This window comes from Guillardia theta (assembly GCF_000315625.1).
Source record: "Guillardia theta CCMP2712 unplaced genomic scaffold GUITHscaffold_169, whole genome shotgun sequence".
Lineage (NCBI taxonomy): Eukaryota > Cryptophyceae > Pyrenomonadales > Geminigeraceae > Guillardia > Guillardia theta.
This window is the reverse complement of record NW_005434507.1, coordinates 28,831-53,532: the sequence shown is the minus strand read 5'-3', so window position 1 is coordinate 53,532 and position 24,702 is coordinate 28,831. Positions and strand designations below refer to the sequence as shown.

At 55.1% G+C, this 24,702-nt stretch overlaps 10 protein-coding genes across 10 annotated transcripts; 2 read left to right on the top strand and 8 right to left on the bottom strand.

The window, feature by feature from the left end:
- Window positions 1-586: 586 nt before the first annotated feature.
- On the bottom strand, window positions 587-877 carry GUITHDRAFT_120068 (hypothetical protein; the record flags this gene model as incomplete). The annotated part of the gene is made up of 1 exon (XM_005820661.1): window positions 587-877. One exon carries the CDS (start codon window positions 875-877, stop codon window positions 587-589), a length of 291 nt encoding a protein of 96 aa, XP_005820718.1.
- Window positions 878-3,332: 2,455 nt separating this feature from the next.
- Window positions 3,333-3,539, bottom strand: GUITHDRAFT_120067 (hypothetical protein; the record flags this gene model as incomplete). Its single annotated transcript, XM_005820660.1, has 1 exon — window positions 3,333-3,539. The coding sequence occupies one exon, from the start codon at window positions 3,537-3,539 to the stop codon at window positions 3,333-3,335; it is 207 nt and encodes a 68-aa protein (XP_005820717.1).
- A 2,043-nt stretch (window positions 3,540-5,582) lies between these two features.
- GUITHDRAFT_120066 (hypothetical protein) lies at window positions 5,583-6,206 on the bottom strand (the record flags this gene model as incomplete). Its single annotated transcript, XM_005820659.1, has 1 exon — window positions 5,583-6,206. One exon carries the CDS (start codon window positions 6,204-6,206, stop codon window positions 5,583-5,585), a length of 624 nt encoding a protein of 207 aa, XP_005820716.1.
- A 2,143-nt stretch (window positions 6,207-8,349) lies between these two features.
- Window positions 8,350-8,997, bottom strand: GUITHDRAFT_120065 (hypothetical protein; the record flags this gene model as incomplete). The annotated part of the gene is made up of 1 exon (XM_005820658.1): window positions 8,350-8,997. The coding sequence occupies one exon, from the start codon at window positions 8,995-8,997 to the stop codon at window positions 8,350-8,352; it is 648 nt and encodes a 215-aa protein (XP_005820715.1).
- Window positions 8,998-10,623: 1,626 nt separating this feature from the next.
- Window positions 10,624-11,247, bottom strand: GUITHDRAFT_120064 (hypothetical protein; the record flags this gene model as incomplete). Its single annotated transcript, XM_005820657.1, has 1 exon — window positions 10,624-11,247. The coding sequence occupies one exon, from the start codon at window positions 11,245-11,247 to the stop codon at window positions 10,624-10,626; it is 624 nt and encodes a 207-aa protein (XP_005820714.1).
- Window positions 11,248-13,390: 2,143 nt separating this feature from the next.
- Window positions 13,391-14,038, bottom strand: GUITHDRAFT_120063 (hypothetical protein; the record flags this gene model as incomplete). Its single annotated transcript, XM_005820656.1, has 1 exon — window positions 13,391-14,038. One exon carries the CDS (start codon window positions 14,036-14,038, stop codon window positions 13,391-13,393), a length of 648 nt encoding a protein of 215 aa, XP_005820713.1.
- Window positions 14,039-15,191: 1,153 nt separating this feature from the next.
- GUITHDRAFT_120062 (hypothetical protein) lies at window positions 15,192-15,580 on the bottom strand (the record flags this gene model as incomplete). Its single annotated transcript, XM_005820655.1, has 2 exons — window positions 15,192-15,365; window positions 15,410-15,580. The coding sequence occupies 2 exons, from the start codon at window positions 15,578-15,580 to the stop codon at window positions 15,192-15,194; spliced, it is 345 nt and encodes a 114-aa protein (XP_005820712.1).
- A 3,256-nt stretch (window positions 15,581-18,836) lies between these two features.
- On the bottom strand, window positions 18,837-19,163 carry GUITHDRAFT_120061 (hypothetical protein; the record flags this gene model as incomplete). Its single annotated transcript, XM_005820654.1, has 1 exon — window positions 18,837-19,163. One exon carries the CDS (start codon window positions 19,161-19,163, stop codon window positions 18,837-18,839), a length of 327 nt encoding a protein of 108 aa, XP_005820711.1.
- Window positions 19,164-19,550: 387 nt separating this feature from the next.
- On the top strand, window positions 19,551-19,877 carry GUITHDRAFT_120060 (hypothetical protein; the record flags this gene model as incomplete). Its single annotated transcript, XM_005820653.1, has 1 exon — window positions 19,551-19,877. One exon carries the CDS (start codon window positions 19,551-19,553, stop codon window positions 19,875-19,877), a length of 327 nt encoding a protein of 108 aa, XP_005820710.1.
- Window positions 19,878-21,422: 1,545 nt separating this feature from the next.
- Window positions 21,423-24,467, top strand: GUITHDRAFT_120059 (hypothetical protein; the record flags this gene model as incomplete). The annotated part of the gene is made up of 17 exons (XM_005820652.1): window positions 21,423-21,425; window positions 21,480-21,564; window positions 21,617-21,667; window positions 21,754-21,793; window positions 21,990-22,141; window positions 22,195-22,217; window positions 22,333-22,388; window positions 22,441-22,532; window positions 22,585-22,616; window positions 22,668-22,827; window positions 22,882-22,943; window positions 22,996-23,034; window positions 23,084-23,142; window positions 23,534-23,612; window positions 23,947-24,024; window positions 24,240-24,287; window positions 24,414-24,467. 17 exons carry the CDS (start codon window positions 21,423-21,425, stop codon window positions 24,465-24,467), a joined length of 1,113 nt encoding a protein of 370 aa, XP_005820709.1.
- Between the last annotated feature and the right edge of the window lie 235 nt (window positions 24,468-24,702).

Genomic DNA, 24,702 nt, shown 5'->3' with positions numbered 1-24,702 from the left:
CATGCGTGTTGATCGGATGTTATGTAGGGGGGTCGACATGGATAGTTGTGCTGGCTCTTCAACATCATCTTACCAATAACAGTAAGATCTACATATGCTGCCTGCCGCAAATACCTTTCATGTCATGATTGTAAATCAATGTCGTTCACATCTCTTGATGAAGACTATTCAGGGATCTTGACTGATTCCAAGTTGAACACCAGCAAGAGCCTCATCCACCCACTTCGCCCATGAAAGAGTCATGGAGCCATGTTTGTTTGTGATATTTTGGATCTAAACGTATGTAAATCTCGGATTGATGTCAAATGAACTAGGATCTAGACATTTGGAGGCTAGCGTCAATCGGCCGCCTCACGCATACTATTTTGCCAGTGCTTCCAAGTTCTTCACTCGGGCCCACCACCAATCGGCGGGCAAGTCGTCCTCCAAGTCACTTGTCGGCATGATGACAAGAAGTTGCCAGCAAGGTGCATCAGGTCTAGCCCGTCCGACACGCTGCTGTCTCGGAGGTCGGGCGCCTGCCCAGCCAGTGCAGAATCCGCTACGTCCGGATTCTGAGCAGCATCACAATACCTCCTCGCACCTCTCAGCCAGTCGCCTCGCTTGGCCCTCGGCGCAAGGCCTTGTGCTTGCGACGCTCTTCCTGTGCGATGTTGTCGAGGATCTCGTTGTGGTTCTTGACCATGAGCCCTTGAGCCGTCGCCATGACCCCCCTCGCGTACTCCGGCCTCAGCACCTTGCAGATCGCCGCCCGGCTCTTGCAGTACTTCCTCGACAGGTCCTGCTGCTGGATTGTCCGTCGGTGCTTGGTCGCGGCCGGGGCGGAGTAGTAGAGGCAGACGATGTCGAGCTTCTCCTGCGCGGTCAGCCGGCTCATGCCCCTGCACGCCGAGCTGTGCTTGCTCCGCGCCGCCGCGTCCCAGCGGCTGGTCTCCGGGCCCCAGCTGCCGGGAGGTCCGGGATCCGGCAGGGCGTCGAGGGAGGGGTCGTCGGACGAGGAGAGGTCAAGGGCAGAGGCGACGGGGCAGGGAGGGTCAGGGAAGAGGAGGGGCAGGGGCAGCACACTGCAAGGCGACAGGCAGCGGTCATCACAGGTAGTAGCGGAGGGGTCTGGGATGTCGACGGGGTCGATGGGGAGGAGGAAGGAGGGGTGGAAGGAGAGGTCGTCAAGGAGGAAGGGAGGGAGGAGGAGGGGTAGAGACGGGGACATAGCAGGAGCTGCGGAGGGAGGGAGAGGAAGCAGGGGCTGGCAGCTGGTCAGCGGAGAGGGACGGTAGTGAACCTGTCTTGTTTTACACATAGCATATTTTTTTCCAAGTGCCGCAGTGCCTGATTTCTTTCTTTACGAGGTCGACTCGCTGTCAACCCCCCGCCACCCCTCGACCGGTCCGCGACACCCCACCCCCGCGCAAGAGCCCTGACCACATGGAGGATCAGGTCCTGCCAACTTTTGAGCGGGGGCGGGGGTAGGGTCCAGAGACATTGACTGGTAGTATTGACTACGACCTGGGGGGTGGGGTGGAAGGCAAGGGGTTGTAGGCCCGGCCGCGGCTGGCGGCATCTCGCTGAGTTGGCGGCGACATTCCCCCAGTTTTTGGGGGAATGATCGGCAGGGTTGTGTAGTAATCTGTACCATTATTACTACTGTTATTGTTTGATTTTACTGGACTTAGTCAAGTAGGGTACGTAGGCTCGGACCGTGACTACTGGCAGGACTGACCGGCGGAAGGGCCGGCAAGAGACCTTGGCCACGTGGGAGGGCTCAACCGTCTCCTCCGGCTTCCTGGCCCTTGAAGAGCTACGAGTCATCAATCGGTCTCAGCTCTTGAAGAGCTACAAGTAGTACGCCCTTGATCTTCCTGGCCCCGGGGCCACTGGACTCGGAGAGCGTTGAGGCAGAAGGGGCCCCGGCCAGGTCCGTCCCGAGAAGTCGATCATCAAGTCCGGGGGCTGCAGAGGCTGGTTATAGGACCGGTGGGCTTCTTGGTATAGGACCGGTGGGCAAACCTCGAAGGCTTGAAGGCTATTCGGTACCCCCCATTTCATGATTTTTTTCTTCGGAACTTGGGAAAAGGTACGTGATTCGAATATGACATTGAACCCGAAATCACTCCTTTTACCGTCATCTTCGGAGTCAAGCTCAACGGTTTTTCAAACTGACAAGTGTGAGTCACGTCCCACTCGGAAGGGCAGTCCGCGACACCCCACCCTCCAATCGGATGGAATAGCTAGGCATAGGACCGGTGGTTGCATGCGAGCTCGGCCACTGGGGGAGCAGTCATCATTTTCGGATTCATACTCACGCTCGAGTAGTTCCCTGAGCTGGAGTCACAGAGCAGGCTCGGCAGCGACTGACTACTAGCTGCCCAGTGCAAGCGCATTGACGTTGCGAATCTCCGTCATCTCGTCAAGGAAGTGACGGATCTTTCTCGGCATGGGTTTCAATGATCGAAGCATGGTTTGTGTGGCTTTCTTTGTATGTTACATCAGCTATGTTGCTGGACATGTTCCTTACAGAACCTCTCGCAAAGGTGCCACCCTGACTCGTCTGCTGGCATGCCAACGAGAGCCTCCAAGCATGTATGTGCCAGCTGGTTTGCATATGCCGGGGATGGATGCTCCTCTCAACGTTTCATCATCATAAAAGACCCCTACAATCAACAACGTTGATACAAACCCTACAGTCTGAGATCTGAAATGATCTAGGCTCTGAAATCCACATGGTGGCTGCTTTCTACATTTTGTGGATGCTCTTTCTTTTTCCTCATCGTGATCGCATTGCTTACGAGACACAACCTCGATATCAACGATCTCTCAAAAGCATCCCTCGTGTGGGAAAGGCGGCCGGGCGTCCCACCCGTGCTTCAAGCGGCGCCTGGTTGTTGTCCTAGGTGTCAAGTCCAGGATTCTACTCATCGTGTGTCTCTTTGCGTGTTGAGTTCCAACACAACCAACCTTAGGCTACCAATGATAGGATATGAATCTGCTGTTGCTGTCTGATCTCTCGACTCACAAGAAGGGAAGTAGAGAAAGAGTTCGAGTAGCATACTCACACAGCACAGACCGTCCTCGTCTCAGAAGGCCATTGATAGACGCGGGAAAAAAACTCTCCACCTTGAGAGTTTGAATGCTCTTACAACGACAACAGCACACTCGTCTTAACTGCTTCGGAACAAAGGAGTGGTCTTCAGGGAGGAAGGGAGGGAGGAGAAAGCGTAGAGACTGCGGAGGGAGAGAGGAAGAGGGGCTCAGCGGGTGAGGGAGGGAGCAGTGGCTGGCTGCTTGTACGCGCCGTCGTCTTCGATGCAGGCGGCCACCCAGAGCTCCATCGCTCAGCCAGTCGCTCTCCCTGGCCCTCGGCGCATGACCTTGAGTGTTGTGATGGTCTGCTGGGTCTCCTCCTTGAGACGCTCCTCCGCGATGTTGTGGAGGATCTCGTTGCGGTTCTTGACCATGAGCCCTTGAGCCGTCGCCATGACCCCCCTCGCGTACTCCGGCCTCAGCACCTTGCTGATCGCTGGCCCGCTCTTCCCGTACATCCTGGACAGGTCCTGCTGTCGTATCGTCCGTCGGTGCTTGGTCGTGGCCGGGGCGGAGTAGTAGAGGCAGACGATGTCGAGCTTCTCCTGCGCGGTCAGCCGGCTCCTGCCCCTGCACGCCGAGCTGTGCTTGCTCCGCGCCGCCGCGTCCCAGCGGCTGGTCTCCAAGCCCCAGCTGCCGGGAGGTCCGGGATCCGGCAGGGCGTCGAGGGAGGGGTCGTCGGGCCAGGAGAGGTCGAGGGCAGAGGCGACGGGGCAGGGAGGGTCAGGGAAGAGGAGGGGCAGGGGCAGCACACTGCAAGGCGACAGGCAGCGGTCATCACAGGTAGTAGCGGAGGGGTCTGGGATGTCGACGGGGTCGATGGGGAGGAGGAAAGAGGGTGGAAAGAGAGGTCGTCAAGGAGAAGGGAGGGAGGAGGAAGGGCAGAGACGGGACATAGCAGAGCTGCGGAGGGAGGGAGAGGAGGAGGGGCTCAGCGGGTGAGGGAGGGAGCAGGGGCTGGCAGCTTGTAAGCCAAGGGGACAGCAGGAGGTAGCGACATTCCCCCACTCTTGGGAATCGGCAGTGGTCCCACGGGATGACATGTCATCGGGCCGGAGGGGTGGGGTGGGGTGGGGGACGGTAGTAAACTTCTGATTTTTAAAGGAGGACCGATGACTACCTTTTTGTTATAAGCGTCTGCTTACTTTCTTTACGAGTCCGACTCGCTGTGTACCCCCCGCCACCACCCTACCTCCCCCACTACCCCCCCTTCAGTGGTGTCCTCATTCCATAAGTTCAGGGGTGTCCTCATTCCATAAGTTGTACAGTCAGTACTCAAGGGGTCTTGGGGGGTGGAGAGTTGCGGACTCGACGTGTACCCCTGGTACTGCTCCGGAGAGTCACGGGCTTCCCCAGTCCGCGACACCCCACCCCCCTAGAGCCCTGATCACAGTCTTATCAGGACCGGTGATCGCTTGCTTGTTTGAGGTGCTGGTCACATACTTGCTGGAGAGGAGTAAAATTATCCTTTCATGGTTAATTATTATTTTATTTCTGTGCGACAGTGTCAGGGTCAAGCCGTACTGATTTTTAACTTAACTTTGACTAAAGTAAGTGCCTTAGTTATTTATTTCACTTTCGTGGGGCCGGCGGGCCGGGGATCGACTCCGATGGTGCCTCCCGAAAGTCTCAGTGCCAAGGAATCGGGCTGACCGTCTAGAGCAGGCCCGCTGTGACCGAAAGTGACTGCCGATGTATACAACTTTTTACTCAAAGTTAAGTTACAAATCAGTACGAGGACAATCAGGAGAGTAGTCTCTCCAAACTCTTTCAATGTACTCAACTTGATACTCAGAAACCGTTGCATAGGCATCATGGTCTCATCAAGACTTCTCATTCAAGGGAGAAGGTCAGAACACAGGTTTTGAACAACATGCGTGTTGTTCGAGATGTTATGTAGGGGGGTCGACATGGATAGTTGTGCTGGCTCTTCAACATCACCTTACCAATAACAGTAAGATCTGCATAATGCTGCCTGCCGCAAATACCTTTTATGTCATGATTGTAAATCAATGTCGTTCAATTCAGGGATCTTGACTGATTCCAAGTTGAACACCAGCAAGAGCCTCATCCACCCACTTCGCCCATGAAAGAGTCATGGAGCCATGTTTGTTTGTGATATTTTGGATCTAAACGTATGTAAATCTCGGATTGATGTCAAATGAACTAGGATCTAGACATTTGGAGGCTAGCGTCAATCGGCCGCCTCACGCATACTATTTTGCCAGTGCTTCCAAGTTCTTCACTCTGGCCCACCACCAATCGGCGGGCAAGTCGTCCTCCAAATCGCCCCGCGCGAGCACTTAGCAAGTCGAGCCCCTTCATCCCGCTCTGATGCCTGTCGGCATTGATCAGGCATGATGACAAGAAGTTGCCAGCAAGGTGCATCAGGTCTAGCCCGTCAGACACGCTGCTGTCTCGGAGGTCGGGCAACTGCCCAGCCAGTGCAGTATCCGCTACGTCCGGACCCTGAGCAGCATCACAATACCTCCTCGCACCTCTCAGCCAGTCGCCTCGCTTGGCCCTCGGCGCAAGGCCTTGTGCTTGCGACGCTCTTCCTGTGCGATGTTGTCGAGGATCTCGTTGTGGTTCTTGACCATGAGCCCTTGAGCCGTCGCCATGACCCCCCTCGCGTACTCCGGCCTCAGCACCTTGCAGATCGCCGCCCGGCTCTTGCAGTACTTCCTCGACAGGTCCTGCTGCTGGATTGTCCGTCGATTATTGGTCGCGGCCGGGGCGGAGTAGTAGAGGCAGACGATGTCGAGCTTCTCCTGCGCGGTCAGCCGGCTCCTGCCCCTGCACGCCGAGCTGTGCTTGCTCCGCGCCGCCGCGTCCCAGCGGCTGGTCTCCGGGCCCCAGCTGCCGGGAGGTCCGGGATCCGGCAGGGCGTCGAGGGAGGGGTCGTCGGACCAGGAGAGGTCGAGGGCAGAGGCGACGGGGCAGGGAGGGTCAGGGAAGAGGAGGGGCAGGGGCAGCACACTGCAAGGCGACAGGCAGCGGTCATCACAGGTAGTAGCGGAGGGGTCTGGGATGTCGACGGGGTCGATGGGGAGGAGGAAGGAGGGGTGGAAGGAGAGGTCGTCAAGGAGGAAGGGAGGGAGGAGGAGGGGTAGAGACGGGGACATAGCAGGAGCTGCGGAGGGAGGGAGAGGAAGCAGGGGCTGGCAGCTGGTCAGCGGAGAGGGACGGTAGTGAACCTGTCTTGTTTTACTCAAAGTATCGAGAAAACAATAATTTTTTTCCAAGTGCCGCAGTGCCTGATTTCTTTCTTTACGAGGTCGACTCGCTGTCAACCCCCCGCCACCCCTCGACCGGTCCGCGACACCCCACCCCCGCGCAAGAGCCCTGACCACATGGAGGATCAGGTCCTGCCAACTTTTGAGCGCCGGAGGCGGGGGTAGGGTCCAGAGACATTGACTGGTAGTATTGACTACGACCTGGGGGGTGGGGTGGAAGGCGAGGGGTTGTAGGCCCGGCCGCGGCTGGCGGCATCTCGCTGAGTTGGCGGCGACATTCCCCAAGTTTTTGGGGGAATGATCGGCAGGGTTGTGTAGTAATCTGTACCATTATTACTACTGTTATTGTTTGATTTTACAGTGGACTTAGTCAAGTAGGGTACGTAGGCTCGGACCGTGACTACTGGCAGGACTGACCGGCGGAAGGGCCGGCAAGAGCCCTGACCACATGGAAGGGCTCAACCGTCTCCTCAGGCTTCCTGGCCCTTGAAGAGCTACGAGTCATCAATCGGTCTCAGCTCTTGAAGAGCTACAAGTAGTACACCCTCAATCTCCCCGGCCTCGGGGCCACCGGACTCGGCGAGCATTGAGGCAGAAGGGGCCCCGGCCAGGTCCGTCCCGAGAAGTCGATCATCAAGTCCGGGGGCTGCAGAGGCTGGTTATAGGACCGGTGGGCTTCTTGGTATAGGACCGGTGGGCAAACCTCGAAGGCTTGAAGGCTATTCGGTACCCCCCATTTCATGATTTTTTTCTTCGGAACTTGGGAAAAGGTACGTGATTTGAATATGACATTGAACCCGAAATCACTCCTTTTACCGTCATCTTCGGAGTCAAGCTCAACGGTTTTTCAAACTGACAAGTGTGAGTCACGTCCCACTCGGAAGGGCAGTCCGCGACACCCCACCCTCCAATCGGATGGAATAGCTAGGCATAGGACCGGTGGTTGCATGCGAGCTCAGCCACTGGGGGAGCAGTCATCATTTTCGGATTCATACTCACGCTCGAGTAGTTCCCTGAGCTGGAGTCACAGAGCAGGCTCGGCAGCGACTGACTACTAGCTGCCCAGTGCAAGCGCTTTGACGTTGCGTATCTCCGTCATCTCGTCAAGGAAGTGACGGATCTTTCTCGGCATGGGTTTCATAGATCGAAGCATGGTTTGTCTGTGTGGCTTTCTTTGTATGTTAGATCATCTATGTTGCTGGAGATGTTCCTTACAGAACCTTCCGCAAAGGTGCCACCCTGACTCGTCTGCTGGCATGCCAACGAGAGCCTTCAAGCATGTATGTGCCAGCTGGTTTGCATATGCCGGGGATGGATGCTCCTCTCAACGTTTCATCATCATAAAAGACCCCTACAATCAACAACGTTGATACAAACCCTACGGTCTGAGATCTGAAATGATCTAGACTCTGAAATCCACATGGTGGCTGCTTTCTACATTTTGTGGATGCTCTTTCTTCTTCCTCATCGTGATCGCATTGCTTACGAGACACAACCTCGATATCAACGATCTCTCAAAAGCATCCCTCGTGTGGGAAAGGCGGCCGGGCGTCCCACCCGTGCTTCAAGCGGCGCCTGGTTGTTGTCCTAGGTGTCAAGTCCAGGATTCTACTCATCGTGTGTCTCTTCGTGTGTTGAGTTCCAACACAACCAACCTTAGGCTACCAATGATAGGATGTGAATCTGCTATTGCTGTCTGATCTCTCGACTCACAAGAAGGGAAGTAGAGAAAGAGTTCGAGTAGCATACTCACACAGCACAGACCGTCCTCGTCTCAGAAGGCCATTGATAGACGCGGGAAAAAAACTCTCCACCTTGAGAGTTTCAAAGCTCTTACAACGACAACAGCACACTCGTCTTAACTGCTTCGTAACAAAGGAGTGGTCTTCAGGGAGGAACGGAGGGAGGCAAAAGCGTAGAGACTGCGGAGGGAGAGAGAAAGAGGGGCTCAGCGGTTGAGGGAGGGAGCAGTGGCTGGCTGCATGTAAGCGCCGTCGTCTTCGATGCAGGCGGCCACCCAGAGCTCCATCGCTCAGCCAGTCGCTCTCCCTGGCCCTCGGCGCATGACCTTGAGTGTTGTGATTGTCTGCTGGGTCTCCTCCTTGAGACGCTCCTCCGCGATGTTGTGAAGGATCTCGTTGCGGTTCTTGACCATGAGCCCTTGAGCCGTTGCCATGACCCCCCTCGCGTACTCCGGCCTCAGCACCTTGCTGATCGCTGGCCCGCTCTTCCCGTACATCCTCGACAGGTCCTGCTGTCGTATCGTCCGTCGGTGCTTGGTCGTGGCCGGCGCGGAGTAGTAGAGGCAGACGATGTCGAGCTTCTCCTGCGCGGTCAGCCGGCTCCTGCCCCTGCACGCCGAGCTGTGCTTGCTCCGCGCCGCCGCGTCCCAGCGGCTGGTCTCCGGGCCCCAGCTGCCGGGAGGTCCGGGATCCGGCAGGGCGTCGAGGGAGGGGTCGTCGGGCCAGGAGAGGTCGAGGGCAGAGGCGACGGGGCAGGGAGGGTCAGGGAAGAGGAGGGGCAGGGGCAGCACACTGCAAGGCGACAGGCAGCGGTCATCACAGGTAGTAGCGGAGGGGTCTGGGATGTCGACGGGGTCGATGGGGAGGAGGAAGGAGGGGTGGAAGGAGAGGTCGTCAAGGAGGAAGGGAGGGAGGAGGAGGGGTAGAGACGGGGACATAGCAGGAGCTGCGGAGGGAGGGATAGGAGGAGGGGCTCAGCGGGTGAGGGAGGGAGCAGGGGCTGGCAGCTTGTAAGCCAAGGGGACAGCAGGAGTTAGCGACATTCCCCCACTCTTGGGAATCGGCAGTGGTTCCACGGGATGACTACGACCTGTAGTAAACTTCTAATTTTTAAAGGAGGACCGATGACTACCTTTTTGTTATAAGCGTCTGCTTACTTTCTTTACGAGTCCGACTCGCTGTGTACCCCCCGCCACCAGCCTACCTCGCGCACTACCCCCCTCTTCAGGGGTGTCTTCATTCCATCTTGTCAGGCGGAGAGTCGCGGACCGAAAAGACAACATGGTAGCGACATTCCCCCACTGAGGGAGACTGGACCGGTGGGCTGTGATAGTTCACTAGTGGAGAACAGGAGGGGTAGTGGACGGTATTAAACTTTTCTTTTTTGAGTCACCAGTCCGACTCGACTCGACGTGTACCCCTGGTACTGCTCCGGAGAGTCACGGGCTTCCCCAGTCCGCGACACCCACCCCCCCTCGAGCCCTGATCACTGTTATCAGGACCGGTGATCGCTTGCTTGTTTGAGTCGCTGGTCACATACTTGCTGGAGAGTAGTAAAATTATCCTTTCATGGTTTATTATTATTTATTTCACTTTCGTGGGGCCGGCGGGTCGGGGCGGCGGGCCGGGGATCGACTCCGATGGTGCCTCCCGGGAGTCTCAGTGACAAGGAATCGGGCTGACTCTAGAGCAGGCCCGCTGTGACCGAAATTGCAAGATGTATACAACTTTTCACTCAAAATTAAGTTAAAAATTAGTACAAGGACAATCAGGAGAGTAGTCTTTCCAAACACTTTCAATGTACTCAACATGATACTCAGAAACCGTTGCATAGGCATCATGGTCTCATCAAGACTTCTCATTCAAGGGAGCCTGAAGGTCAAAACACAGGTTTTGAACAACATGCGGCGTGTGATTCGAGATCGGATCACGGTTATGTAGGGGGGTCGACATGGATAGTTGTGCTGGCTCTTCAACATCATCTTACCAATAACAGTAAGATCTACATATGCTGCCCGGCCTGCCGCAAATACCTTTCATGTCATGATTGTGAATCAATGTCGTTCACATCTCTTGATGAAGACTATTCAGGGATCTTGACTGATTCCAAGTTGAACACCAGCAAGACCCTCATCCACCCACTTCGCCCATGAAAGAGTCATGGAGCCATGTTTGTTTGTGATATTTTGGATCTAAACGTATGTAAATCTCGGATTGATGTCAAATGAACTAGGATCTAGACATTTGGAGGCTAGCGTCAATCGGCCGCCTCACGCATACTATTTTGCCAGTGCTTCCAAGTTCTTCACTCGGGCCCACCACCAATCGGCGGGCAAGTCGTCCTCCAAATCGCCCCGCGCGAGCACCTAGCAAGTCGAGCCCCTTCATCCCGCTCTGATGCCTGTCGGCATTGATCAGGCATGATGACAAGAAGTTGCCAGCAAGGTGCATCAGGTCTAGCCCATCAGACACGCTGCTGTCTCGGAGGTCGGGCAACTGCCCAGCCAGTGCAGTATCCGCTACGTCCGGACCCTGAGCAGCATCACAATACCTCCTCGCACCTCTCAGCCAGTCGCCTCGCATGGCCCTCGGCGCAAGGCCTTGTGCTTGCGACGCTCTTCCTGTGCGATGTTGTCGAGGATCTCGTTGTGGTTCTTGACCATGAGCCCTTGAGCCGTCGCCATGACCCCCCTCGCGTACTCCGGCCTCAGCACCTTGCAGATCGCCGCCCGGCTCTTGCAGTACTTCCTCGACAAGTCCTGCTGCTGGATTGTCCGTCGATTATTGGTCGCGGCCGGGGCGGAGTAGTAGAGGCAGACGATGTCGAGCTTCTCCTGCGCGGTCAGCCGGCTCCTGCCCCTACACGCCGAGCTGTGCTTGCTCCGCGCCGCCGCGTCCCAGCGGCTGGTCTCCGAGCCCCAGCTGCCGGGAGGTCCGGGATCCGGCAGGGCGTCGAGGGAGGGGTCGTCGGACCAGGAGAGGTCGAGGGCAGAGGCGACGGGGCAGGAAGGGTCAGGGAAGAGGAGGGGCAGGGGCAGCACACTGCAAGGCGACAGGCAGCGGTCATCACAGGTAGTAGCGGAGGGGTCTGGGATGTCGACGGGGTCGATGGGGAGGAGGAAGGAGGGGTGGAAGGAGAGGTCGTCAAGGAGGAAGGGAGGGAGGAGGAGGGGTAGAGACGGGGACATAGCAGGAGCTGCGGAGGGAGGGAGAGGAGCAGGGGCTGGCAGCTGGTCAGCGGAGAGGGACGGTAGTGAACCTGTCTTGTTTTACTCAAAGTATCGAGAAAACAATAATTTTTTTCCAAGTGCCGCAGTGCCTGATTTCTTTCTTTACGAGGTCGACTCGCTGTCAACCCCCCGCCACCCCTCGACCGGCCGCGACACCCCACCCCCGCGCAAGAGCCCTGACCACATGGAGGATCAGGTCCTGCCAACTTTTGAGCGCCGGAGGCGGGGGTGGGGTCCAGAGACATTGACTGGTAGTATTGACTACGACCTGGGGGGTGGGGTGGAAGGCAAGGGGTTGTAGGCCCGGCCGCGGCTGGCGGCATCTCGCTGAGTTGGCGGCGACATTCCCCAAGTTTTTGGGGGAATGATCGGCAGGGTTGTGTAGTAATCTGTACCATTATTACTACTGTTATTGTTTGATTTTACAGTGGACTTAGTCAAGTAGGGTACGTAGGCTCGGACCGTGACTACTGGCAGGACTGACCGGCGGAAGGGCCGGCAAGAGCCCTGACCACATGGAAGGGCTCAACCGTCTCCTCAGGCTTCCTGGCCCTTGAAGAGCTACGAGTCATCAATCGGTCTCAGCTCTTGAAGAGCTACAAGTAGTACGCCCTCAATCTCCCCGGCCTCGGGGCCACCGGACTCGGCGAGCATTGAGGCAGAAGGGGCCCCGGCCAGGTCCGTCCCGAGAAGTCGATCATCAAGTCCGGGGGCTGCAGAGGCTGGTTATAGGACCGGTGGGCTTCTTGGTATAGGACCGGTGGGCAAACCTCGAAGGCTTGAAGGCTATTCGGTACCCCCCATTTCATGATTTTTTTCTTCGGAACTTGGGAAAAGGTACGTGATTTGAATATGACATTTTGAATCCGAAATCACTCCTTTTACCGTCATCTGCGGAGTCAAGCTCAACGGTTTTTCAAACTGACAAGTGTGAGTCACGTCCCACTCGAAAGGGCAGTCCGCGACACCCCACCCTCCAATCGGATGGAATAGCTAGGCTTAGGACCGGTGGTTGCATGCGAGCTCAGCCACTGGGGGAGCAGTCATCATTTTCGGATTCATACTCACGCTCGAGTAGTTCCCCGAGCTGGAGTCACAGAGCAGGCTCGGCAGCGACTGACTACCAGCTGCCCAGTGCAAGCGCTTTGACGTTGCGTATCTCCGTCATCTCGTCAAGGAAATGACGGATCTTTCTCGGCATGGGTTTCATAGATCGAAGCATGGTTTGTCTGTGTGGCTTTCTTTGTATGTTAGATCATCTATGTTGCTGGAGATGTTCCTTACAGAACCTTCCGCAAAGGTGCCACCCTGACTCGTCTGCTGGCATGCCAACGAGAGCCTTCAAGCATGTATGTGCCAGCTGGTTTGCATATGCCGGGGATGGATGCTCCTCTCAACGTTTCATCATCATAAAAGACCCCTACAATCAACAACGTTGATACAAACCCTACAGTCTGAGATCTGAAATGATCTAGACTCTGAAATCCACATGGTGGCTGCTTTCTACATTTTGTGGATGCTCTTTCTTCTTCCTCATCGTGATCGCATTGCTTACGACACTCAACCTCGATATCAACGATCTCTCAAAAGCATCCCTCGTGTGGGAAAGGCGGCCGGGCGTCCCACCCGTGCTTCAAGCGGCGCCTGGTTGTTGTCCTAGGTGTCAAGTCCAGGATTCTACTCATCGTGTGTCTCTTCGTGTGTTGAGTTCCAACACAACCAACCTTAGGCTACCAATGATAGGATGTGAATCTGCTATTGCTGTCTGATCTCTCGACTCACAAGAAGGGAAGTAAAGAAAGAGTTCGAGTAGCATACTCACACAGCACAGACCGTCCTCGTCTCAGAAGGCCATTGATAGACGCGGGAAAAAAACTCTCCACCTTGAGAGTTTCAAAGCTCTCACAACGACAACAGCACACTCGTCTTAACTGCTTCGTAACAAAGGAGTGGTCTTCAGGGAGGAACGGAGGGAGGCAAAAGCGTAGAGACTGCGGAGGGAGAGAGAAAGAGGGGCTCAGCGGTTGAGGGAGGGAGCAGTGGCTGGCTGCTTGTAAGCGCCGTCGTCTTCGATGCAGGCGGCCACCCAGAGCTCCATCGCTCAGCCAGTCGCTCTCCCTGGCCCTCGGCGCATGACCTTGAGTGTTGTGATTGTCTGCTGGGTCTCCTCCTTGAGACGCTCCTCCGCGATGTTGTGAAGGATCTCGTTGCGGTTCTTGACCATGAGCCCTTGAGCCGTCGCCATGACCCCCCTCGCGTACTCCGGCCTCAGCACCTTGCTGATCGCTGGCCCGCTCTTCCCGTACATCCTCGACAGGTCCTGCTGTCGTATCGTCCGTCGGTGCTTGGTCGTGGCCGGCGCGGAGTAGTAGAGGCAGACGATGTCGAGCTTCTCCTGCGCGGTCAGCCGGCTCCTGCCCCTACACGCCGAGCTGTGCTTGCTCCGCGCCGCCGCGTCCCAACGGCTGGTCTCCGAGCCCCAGCTGCCGGGAGGTCCGGGATCCGGCAGGGCGTCGAGGGAGGGGTCGTCGGGCCAGGAGAGGTCGAGGGCAGAGGCGACGGGGCAGGGAGGGTCAGGGAAGAGGAGGGGCAGGGGCAGCACACTGCAAGGCGACAGGCAGCGGTCATCACAGGTAGTAGCGGAGGGGTCTGGGATGTCGACGGGGTCGATGGGGAGGAGGAAGGAGGGGTGGAAGGAGAGGTCGTCAAGGAGGAAGGGAGGGAGGAGGAGGGGTAGAGACGGGGACATAGCAGGAGCTGCGGAGGGAGGGAGAGGAGGAGGGGCTCAGCGGGTGAGGGAGGGAGCAGGGGCTGGCAGCTTGTAAGCCAAGGGGACAGCAGGAGGTAGCGACATTCCCCCACTCTTGGGAATCGGCAGTGGTCCCACGGGATGACTACGACCTGTAGTAAACTTCTAATTTTTAAAGGAGGACCGATGACTACCTTTTTGTTATAAGCGTCTGCTTACTTTCATTACGAGTCCGACTCGCTGTGTACCCCCGGCACCAGCCTACCTCGCGCACTACCCCCCCTTCAGGGGTGTCTTCATTCCATCTTGTCAGGCGGAGAGTTGCGGAGCTGTGATAGTTCACTAGTGGAGAACAGGAGGGGTAGTGTACGGTATTAAACTTTTCTTTTTTGAGTCACCAGTCCGACTCGACTCGACGTGTACCCCTGGTACTGCTCCGGAGAGTCACGGGCTTCCCCAGTCCGCGACACCCACCCCCCCTCGAGCCCTGATCACAGTCTTATCAGGACCGGTGATCGCTTGCTTGTTTGAGTCGCTGGTCACATACTTGCTGGAGAGTAGTAAAATTATCCTTTCATGGTTTATTATTATTTATTTCCATTCTGACTCTAGAGCAGGCCCGCTGTGACCGAAATTGCAAGATGTATACAACTTGCAAGACTTCAGTCTTTCCAAACTCTTTCAATGTACTCAACTTGATACTCAGAAACCGTTGCATAGGCATCATGGTCTCATCAAGACTTCTCATTCAAGGGAGAAGGTCAAAACACAGGTTTTGAACAACATGCGTGTTGTTCGAGATGTTATGTAGGGGGGTCGACATGGATAGTTGTGCTGGCTCTTCACCATCATCTTACCAATAACAGTAAGATCTGCATAATGCTGCCTGCCGCAAATTCCTTTCATGTCATGATTGTGATTCAATGTCGTTCAATTCAGGGATCTTGACTGATTCCAAGTTGAACACCAGCAAGAGCCTCATCCACCCACTTCGCCCATGAAAGAGTCATGGAGCCATGTTTGTTTGTGATATTTTGGATCTAAACGTATGTAAATCTCAGATTGATGTCAAATGAACTAGGATCTAGACATTTGGAGGCTAGCGTCAATCGGCCGCCTCAAGCATACCATTTTGCCAGTGCTTCCAAGTTCTTCACTCTGACCCACCACCAATCGGCGGGCAAGTCGTCCTCCAAGTCACTTGTCGGCATGATAACAAGAAGTTGCCAGCAAGGTGCATCAGGTCTAGCCCGTCAGACACGCTGCTGTCTCGGAGGTCGGGCAACTGCCCAGCCAGTGCAGGCTCAGAATCCGCTACGTCCGGATCCTGAGCAGCATCGCAATACCTCCTCGCACCTCTCAGCCAGTCACCTCGCTTGGCCCTCGGCGCAAGGCCTTGTGCTTGCGACGCTCTTCCTGTGCGATGTTGTCGAGGATCTCGTTGTGGTTCTTGACCATGAGCCCTTGAGCCGTTGCCATGACCCCCCTCGCGTACTCCGGCCTCAGCACCTTGCTGATCGCCGCCCGGCTCTTGCAGTACATCCTCGACAGGTCCTGCTGCTGGATCGTCCGTCGATTATTGGTCGTGGCCGGGGCGGAGTAGTAGAGGCAGACGATGTCGAGCTTCTCCTGCGCGGTCAGCCGGCTCCTGCCCCTACACGCCGAGCTGTGCTTGCTCCGCGCCGCCGCGTCCCAGCGGCTGGTCTCCGAGCCCCAGCTGCCGGGAGGTCCGGGATCCGGCAGGGCGTCGAGGGAGGGGTCGTCGGACGAGGAGAGGTCAAGGGCAGAGGCGACGGGGCAGGGAGGGTCAGGGAAGAGGAGGGGCAGGGGCAGCACACTGCAAGGCGACAGGCAGCGGTCATCACAGGTAGTAGCGGAGGGGTCTGGGACGTCGACGGGGTCGATGGGGAGGAGGAAGGAGGGGTGGAAGGAGAGGTCGTCAAGGAGGAAGGGAGGGAGGAGGAGGGGTAGAGACGGGGACATAGCAGGAGCTGCGGAGGGAGGGAGAGGAAGCAGGGGCTGGCAGCTGGTCAGCGGAGAGGGACGGTAGTGAACCTGTCTTGTTTTACAAATAGCATATTTTTTTTCCAAGTGCCGCAGTGCCTGATTTCTTTCTTTACGAGGTCGACTCGCTGTCAACCCCCCGCCACCCCTCGACCGGCCGCGACACCCCACCCCCGCGCAAGAGCCCTGACCACATGGAGGATCAGGTCCTGCCAACTTTTGAGCGGAGGCGGGGGTAGGGTCCAAAGACATTGACTGGTAGTATTGACTACGACCTGGGGGGGGCGGGTGGGGTGGAAGGCGAGGGGTTGTAGGCCCGGCCGCGGCTAGTGGCATCTCGCTGAGTTGGCGGCGACATTCCCCAAGTTTTTGGGGGAATGATCGGCAGGGTTGTGTAGTAATCTGTACCATTATTACTACTGTTATTGTTTGATTTTACAGTGGACTTAGTCAAGTAGGGTACGTAGGCTCGGACCGTGACTACTGGCAGGACTGACCGGCGGAAGGGCCGGCAAGAGCCCTGACCACGTGGAAGGGCTCAACCGTCTCCTCAGGCTTCCTGGCCCTTGTCGAGTCCGGGACTCGACTCGAGAGTACCGTCCAAGGACCGGTGGGCTACTAGTTGTCAGACCGGTGGGCTACTTGTTATAGGACCGGTGGCCGGGGCTACTTGTTATCAAGTTGGATTATCGGACCGGTCACCGGGTGGCCGAACTGCGGAAGGAAACCTCGGAGGCTATTCGGTACCCCCCATTTCATGATTTTTTTCTTCGGAACTTGGGAAAAGGTACGTGATTCGAATATGACATTTTGAATCCGAAATCACTCCTTTTACTGTCATCTGCGGAGTCAAGCTCAACGGTTTTTCAAACTGACAAGTGTGAGTCACGTCCCACTCGAAAGGGCAGTCCGCGACACCCCACCCTCCAATCGGATGGAATAGCTAGGCTTAGGACCGGTGGTTGCATGCGAGCTCAGCTACTGGGGGAGCAGTCATCATTTTCGGATTCATACTCACGCTCGAGTAGTTCCCCGAGCTGGAGTCACAGAGCAGGCTCGGCAGCGACTGACTACCAGCTGCCCAGTGCAAGCGCTTTGACGTTGCGTATCTCCGTCTTCTTGCGAAGATGTTACAGTGGCCGCAGCAATCGCTACAGGAGAGTATATCTGACCTGGAACCCAACCCCGACAGTCCTCCATTGGACCTTCATTGCTTACTTCAAAAGTGGGGAGGCATTACCATCTACCGGGACCATGATTAAGCTGCTTTGCAAATCAAGATGTAGAACAATAAGCCAGCATGTGGATTTTAGGGTCTAGGTCGGTTTTCGAATCCTCTCCATACTAATGACATGATGGAAACACTGAGTACTCTCGTCGAGGTCAAGCATCCACGACCTGGTTGCATGTGATTGCGGTTGGAGCAGAAGGCTGAGAAGTAGAGAGTTGAGGAGTCTGGGCAGCGATGAGGGTCGGCAAACTTATTGATCACTAAGTGCGCGCAGGACAAGATCCCCGCGTCATGCCTGCGACGATGCTGTGGCCGCCGCCGAAGGAGTGAGACGCATATCGGAACGCAGTTGCAATGATGGCAGCCAAGGACAGGGAGGCCTTGACCTGACGAGAGAGATCCTGGGCCAGATGCGGTCACATGTCTGCTACACCCACCCCAGAAGAGCCCGAATGACTACTCAACAAGACCGATGATAGCTCAGCGGCTTGCGAGCTCAGGCTTTCGGAAGCTTTGATCACAGGCTCTTGAAGAGCTTCGCCGCTTGAATCAGCATATTTACCACCGGAGGGTGTCGAGGAAGTTGTTAGGGTGACGCGGCTGGCAGCTCGATTGTCACAGGCTGAGCGACTCAACCTTAAACTGAGGGGGAGAAAGGACTCTAGTAACATTCCCCTACTGTTAGCATCTGATGCCTGGTTATCGGACCGGTAGCCTTCGGTCTTTCAGAGTCGGGAACAGGAGAAGTGGGGAAAGGAATTTTGCCGTCCTCCTTTTGTCCCGATCCTTCTTGCTCTGCTTGTCGTGCCTGCAGACACGCATGTGAAAAGAGTAGATTTTATTCTTTTCTTGAGGACGTTATGATGCTTTACAATTTCCTGCAAAGCATGCTGTCTTTGCTCTCTTGCTCTTCCATCATGAAATCATGAAAAAACACAACGCCATGATAAAGGGCAGAGCCGATTTTCGTGAAGTCTTCCAACGAGTCAGACAAGTTGGCGGGGATTCATGCTCAGAAGTAATTGATGTGGGGATGGGAGACTTTTTGGAGAGTTGAAATTGATGTGATTGAGACGAAGAATGTTCGGCGATTGATGATGAGAACTTCGGTGAATGATAAGAACTTTGATCGATGATGAGTAGTTCGATCGAAGCCTCTTGATCAGAGGCCGTCCTATGGATATCTGCGCTCCGCCAAGGTTGGGCTGAAGATGAAGTTCTAGAAGTTTTGAGCTTTTAGTTTTAGAAGTTTTGAGCAAACTGCCAGAGCTCTGATATCCCTCGGCCCCGCGGAGCTCTACGATGAGACATGCTCCCTTTCGCTTCCTGTACCAGGTACCTCCCATGCGCACCCTTGACTTGGGTTGGGTCACAGTGACAGACAAACATCAGTGAGCCGACTGGTGCTACACTTGCTGTGTCTTCTCTTTATTTACAGGCTCTAGGGCTATCGCTACAATCAGCTGAGGTACAGCAGCTATGTCTCATTCCGAGCACAACAAGATTTCAACAGCCTTGGGCTTGCAGTGGCTCTAGTGTACACGCTTGCTCGTGGCCTGCTGTCTACTTGATGCCGACTCTTGACACCTTGAAGGTCTGCCCGAAGTATGGCCGCAGCATCTTCATCTTGTCGAAGCCGCAGAGCTTTGCCGACGATCGCTGACGCCTTGGCTGTCTCGGCATCTGGCTCGGAGCCTCCTCGTCGAGCTCATCCTCCTCCTCAAGAAACCAGCATGCAACGTCCCCGACGAGGCGGGCAAACGCCGCTATCACGGCCATGGCCACTAGCAGCCGCCGCCATGATCGCTCGCGGGCTTGGAGAGCAAGGTCCCTGGGGGCAGGCTGAGGGTCTGAGAGAGGACGTTGCCAGTCGTGGGAGGACGTGTTCATGGTAGCAGATACTCGCTTTCCTTGTCGCGGCAGGGAGCAGGGCAGGTTATATGCTGACAGCAGGCAAAGATGACGGTCGCGTGAGATACACTTGTCACGCTCCTAGTGTGCATTACCTCGTGACTGCCTGTCAGCATTTATTGAACATACTCCAGTTGAGCGGGCAGCTGCGGCGAGCCCCACCGAAAAGATCACGTGACATGTAACATTTGTATTGTGGTCATGAGGTAAATACTTGCCACCTGCTTCACTGTCATACTTACCACATGCTTCACTGTCAGCTGGGAGCGTGACAAGTGTATCTCACGCGACCGTCATCTTTGCCTGCTGTCAGCATATAACCTGCCCTGCTCCCTGCCGCGACAAGGAAAGCGAGTATCTGCTACCATGAACACGTCCTCCCACGACTGGCACCTTCCTCTCTCAGACCTTCAGCCTGCCCCCAGGGACCTTGCTCTCCAAGCCCGCGAGCGATCATGCCGGCGGCTGCTAGTGGCCATGGCCGTGATAGCGGCGTTTGCCCGCCTCGTCGGGGACGTTGCATGCTGGTTTCTTGAGGAGGAGGATGAGCTCGACGAGGAGGCTCCGAGCCAGATGCCGAGACAGCCAAGGCGTCAGCGATCGTCGGCAAAGCTCTGCGGCTTCGACAAGATGAAGATGCTGCGGCCATACTTCGGGCAGACCTTCAAGGTGGCAAGAGTCGGCATCAAGTAGCAGCAGGCCACGAGCAAGCGTGTACACTAGAGCCACTGCAAGCCCAAGGCTGTTGAAATCTTGTTGTGCTCGGAATGAGACATAGCTGCTGTACCTCAGCTGATTGTAGCGATAGCCTGTAAATAAAGAGAAGCAGAGGAGCTTGGAGAGTTTGTATGTTCGCACGCACACACAGCAAGCCTGGGTGATCTGATGTCGGGCAGCAGCTTCTTTACCATCATAACCGAGCTGGGACGGGCCCCGCTTGCTTTCTTGTCAAGTGAGCGGCTTCAACTTTCAACAACGCCGGCGGCGATGATGCTGTGTGAGACAGTCATCTCCTCAGTCTTGCTCTGCACGCCTTGAGGAGGGCCATCATCGCTTCACTATCATAGTATTGTCGGAACGGTTCAAAAGGAGTCAGTGATGGCCCGCTGCGGCCCCGGGCATTTCATGAGACGGAGGCTGATGATGTTAGTATCACCCGGCACCGCCTCAGAGACAGTGACTGTCTCTGAGGCCGCGACATCGCTGGCATTGCCGCGCGGGGGACTTGTCCTGCGCGCAGTTAAGTGAAGGTATCCGTTAAGTTTGGGGGACAGCAGTCGGCAGGATTGGGTTTGGTTCTCGCTGTCTTTTCTCTTCTCGCCGTTTGGCCTGTGCGACAGTGTCAGGGTCAAGCCTCCTCGCCTCTCCTGATTGTCCTCGTTCTGATTTTTAACTTAATTTTGAGTAAAGAAAGCCCGGGCCTGCAAGTTGACTCAGCCTCCGGGCACCGTGCCCGGCCAGACTTCGCCGAAGTTTACTGAGTCCACCGCCTCACCCCCCCGGGATTCCCGGCTGCTGCCCGGCCCCGGCCCGCACACAGCGGCACCGGTGGGCCACGGTGCGTGGCCGGCGCGCGACGGCGCGGACCGTCGGACTCGGGACCGTTGACTCGCGGCCGGGCCCGGACAAGTTCTACTGAAGGCTGAGTTGTGACTAGACTTGTAGGTAGTAGGTAGGTCAGGTGTGGGGGTGTTCAGATACCGGTATTTGGACCTGACAATTCATGTAATCAGTACGGGTAGGGTAGAGTCATATTTTGAAACAGGAGGGGTAGGGGTGTTGGGTCAGATTCATAGGGGCCATTCAGATTTATCCACAATTGGGCTGATAGTTACAAAATATGAAAGTAGATATTAATTTTCGTAGAAAGTTTTGAAATGTAGTTGAGAATATTTGAGAGTTTCCAACAATATCGCCCCCTGGCCAGATTGTTTTTAGGATCTGCATGCGGCCGCGCCATGGGCTAGAACGGACGAGGAGGAGGGGAGAGGGGAAGGCGAGGTGGACGGGGAGAAGCAGAAGAAGATGGAGGAAGATTAGGATGAAAACGAGGTGCAGGATGACAACAAGCAGAAGGATCGCATACACATGATGCTTGAAGTACAGGAAGAAAAGAATAGAGAGAGAGCATTTACGTTGCTGAAGAAGGAATCCATGCAGGCTTGCACCTTACAAAGATTCCATATCGATCAGATAGGTTCTTATCTTATCGTACAGAAGATAATGTAGAGATCGTGCATGGTCTTATCTCACATGGAACATGAAGGCAATCATGAACTGACGGAACTTTGGTAGGAGATCAGCTCATCCATGTTGAAAACCAACATGGGCTCAACGCCGATCCTCTCCGCCGCGCTCATTGCCATCCTTCACTGTTCAGGTGCTCTCCTCTTTCTCCCTGTACAGCTCGAGGACCCAGTGATCTGACTCAGAACATGTAGGATGTGCCGCTTTCACGCCCTCCCCCATGATGGGTCTACGAGGTGAGGGAGAAAACTCTTGTTCTTGGCATGATGGCTGAAGGGCAAGCATCCACTGGCATCGCCTGTTGCTAACCTCTCCTTTCAAGGCTTGAGCGCTGCAATGATATCCAAACCATCCCAGAGCAAGTGAGCCTTTCGCATGCCCAAAGTTCCCGCCATGCCCGTTGCTTCACCGCAGCACCTTGCTCCTCCTACCTTCAGAACCCCCCCTCCTCTTAAACGTCCCTTTCCCCTCCTCTTCACTGACCTCCTCCCTTTCCTCCTCCCCATCCTCCGGTCACTCTGGCTATTGCTCGCTATGCTGCACCTGACCCGATTTCAGGACCTCCGTAGCTGTGGACGTCTGGGGCCCTGGGGGAGGAGGTGGAATGGGAGGTGAGTGGATGAAGGCGTGTAGAGGCTCGGAGATGAGAGCGTCGAGCAGGAGGAAGGGGATGGTTTGGGAGTTGGAACGGAGGGGGAGGTCACAGTCCGGTGAGTGGTATTCTCTGAGCAGAGATGTTTTGTTTTGCTCTGCTGTTGTGCAGATGTGCAATTGTTTCTGTTTTTGGTTGTAAATCTCTAGTTTGGAGACAGACATGCTATGTGGTTGTACATGATGCAAATTTGTTCTGGTTGCTGTTATGTTGTCTGATTGAGGTTTCTTTGCGCTGTTTTTTTCACAGAGTGAAGAAACAAATGTGATGTTCGTTGCCGATGCCAAGAAGAAGAGTTCAGAGCGGTGAAAGAAGATGATTCAGATGTGAATGTTGAAGTTGAGCCCAAGTTTGCAGGAATGCTGTGGAGAAGGAGACAGGGATCAAGTTCCCTGTCATACTTGACAGCGGCAAGAATGACAAAGAAACAAACATGAGGCTGATCTCAGGTATGCCGCTGAGTCTTGTTCCAGTACTGCAGTGACGATGATGTTTCTCAAGCTGGTTGCGTGTCAAGACGGCCGTGGTGGAAGGTGTGAGAGGAGGAGGAGGGTCGAGACGGAGAAGAGGATAGTAGTGTACAGCATGGGGAGGAGGGCGAGGGCGAGGACGCGGAGGAGGAGGCGGACGAGGACGAGGACGAGGAGGAGGAGGTGGAGTTTTCCGCTGAAGGAATTTTGCAGCCATGGAAGAAGATAAACGAGTACGCGGTCGGGTTGTATGTGGACGCAACTGCTGCAAAGGGTGAGAGCTCGCAACGGCTGCTGTGTTGAATGGGAGAAGCTGATTCCATGGCAGCGGCAGTGAAGGCAAAGGGAGGAGGGAAGGGAAAGCGGAACGAGAAGCAAGCAGCCTACGAGGTTTGTTGGGTTTGAGTTGTCACGAACGTTTCGTTGAGCCTTGTGTGCGAAGGTTCTCATGGACGAGGAAGTGAAGATGAAGAGAGTGATTGTGAGGATGAAAGTTGAAGAGTGGAAGACGCTGATGTCTCTGGTGATAGAGGATAGTGCTTGCCACTGAGAACGACTCTCATCGCTTCACCGAGTTGATCAACGACAGGTTGATGTGTCCTCTTGAGTCTGATGTGGAAGGACGTGTTGAATGATGATGATGATGATGGAGATGATGATGATGATGATGATGATGATGATGATGATGATGGAGATGATGATGATGATGATGATGATGATGCTGGAGTAAATGATCATGATATAAATGATCATGATCATGATTTTGGAGATGGAGTTGGTGATAAAGTTGGGGAGAGAGATGATGTGGACACGATGATGACGATTTCTCCCGTAATATCAACAACACAACACATTTCAACTGGGCTAATTTCCTTCAATCCCAAACTCAATTCTCATTCTCATTCTCATTCTTAACATCCGTCTCCACATATCAACGAGATATTACATACTTGTCTCTCACTCACCTTGACTTCACTCAGGATTGAGGAGAAGATGGCAAGAAAAAGCTTCGTCGACCTTGCTTTCCTTGAGCTGTGGCGCAACTGGATGGTGAAACAGGTCAGTGGAAAGCCTGGCTGACATGTTCACAATTGTTGTTATGAATAGATGCTGTGCTGAGAGCGAATTGAATCTGTTGGTGCTGTTGAGTTGTAGTATGAGGAAGGAGAAGGTGAGGAGGAGGAGAGAAGTGAAGAAAAGCAAAGAGGAGGAGGAGCAGCGAAGAGGAGCAGAAGAGGAAGGAATGTTGATGTTGTTGAGGATGATGATGATGAGGAGGAGAGGAAGGAATTTTGTTGTTGTTGTTGTTGATGATGATGATGATGATGATGATGATGAGGAGGAGGAGGAGGACAGGAAAAGACTCCCTCCAGCAGCACTGAATTCACAGCAGGGAGGATACAAGCAGAAGCTGTCGAAAGGATTGGAAGTTCGATTCACCTGGGATGCTGATGGAAGCTTCAAGACCGAGGTGAGACAAGCTCTTTCGTCAGCTTCTCTTCCTTCGCTGTCCTGTTTCTTCGGCTTCCCTTCTCTCCTCCTCTCCTCCCTTCCCCTTCTCCCTTCTCCTCACATCCTCCTCCTCCCCTGCCGCTTTCCCCCTTTCCGCTTCAACACCACTCCTGCTTTTCAAAACATGCTGAGCTATGCAATGCTTTCCACTTGCTGAATTCGCATTCATTACAGTTCTTGCGCAAGAACAAGATGCTGCTGGACAAGAAGCTTGACAAACCTGTACCCCTACCCCCCAACCTCCCCCCCCCACTCCCCCTTCCTCCTCCTCCTCAACCAACTTCTACTTCGTCCTCGTCCTCGTCCCCTCTGTGCTCCCTCCGTCCTGTGCCCTTACATCATCCCCAGGTACTGAGCTGGGCCGTCTTCGAGGCCTTCCTGGGTGAGCTTTCTAGAGGATAATGGGAGGAGAGAGGAGGAGGAGGAGGAGGGTGGAAAGGAGAAAGCGGAAGTGGGAGAGGAAGAGGGGGAGATGTGAGCGAAGGAGGAAGTTGGGGCAGGGGGGGCAGGGAGAATGGTTGAAGATGATGATGATGATGATGATGATGATGATGATGATGAGGAGGAGGAGGAGGAGGAGGTGGTGGTGGTGGTGGTGGTGGAGGAGGAGGAGGGAGCTGAATAGATATGACAGGGT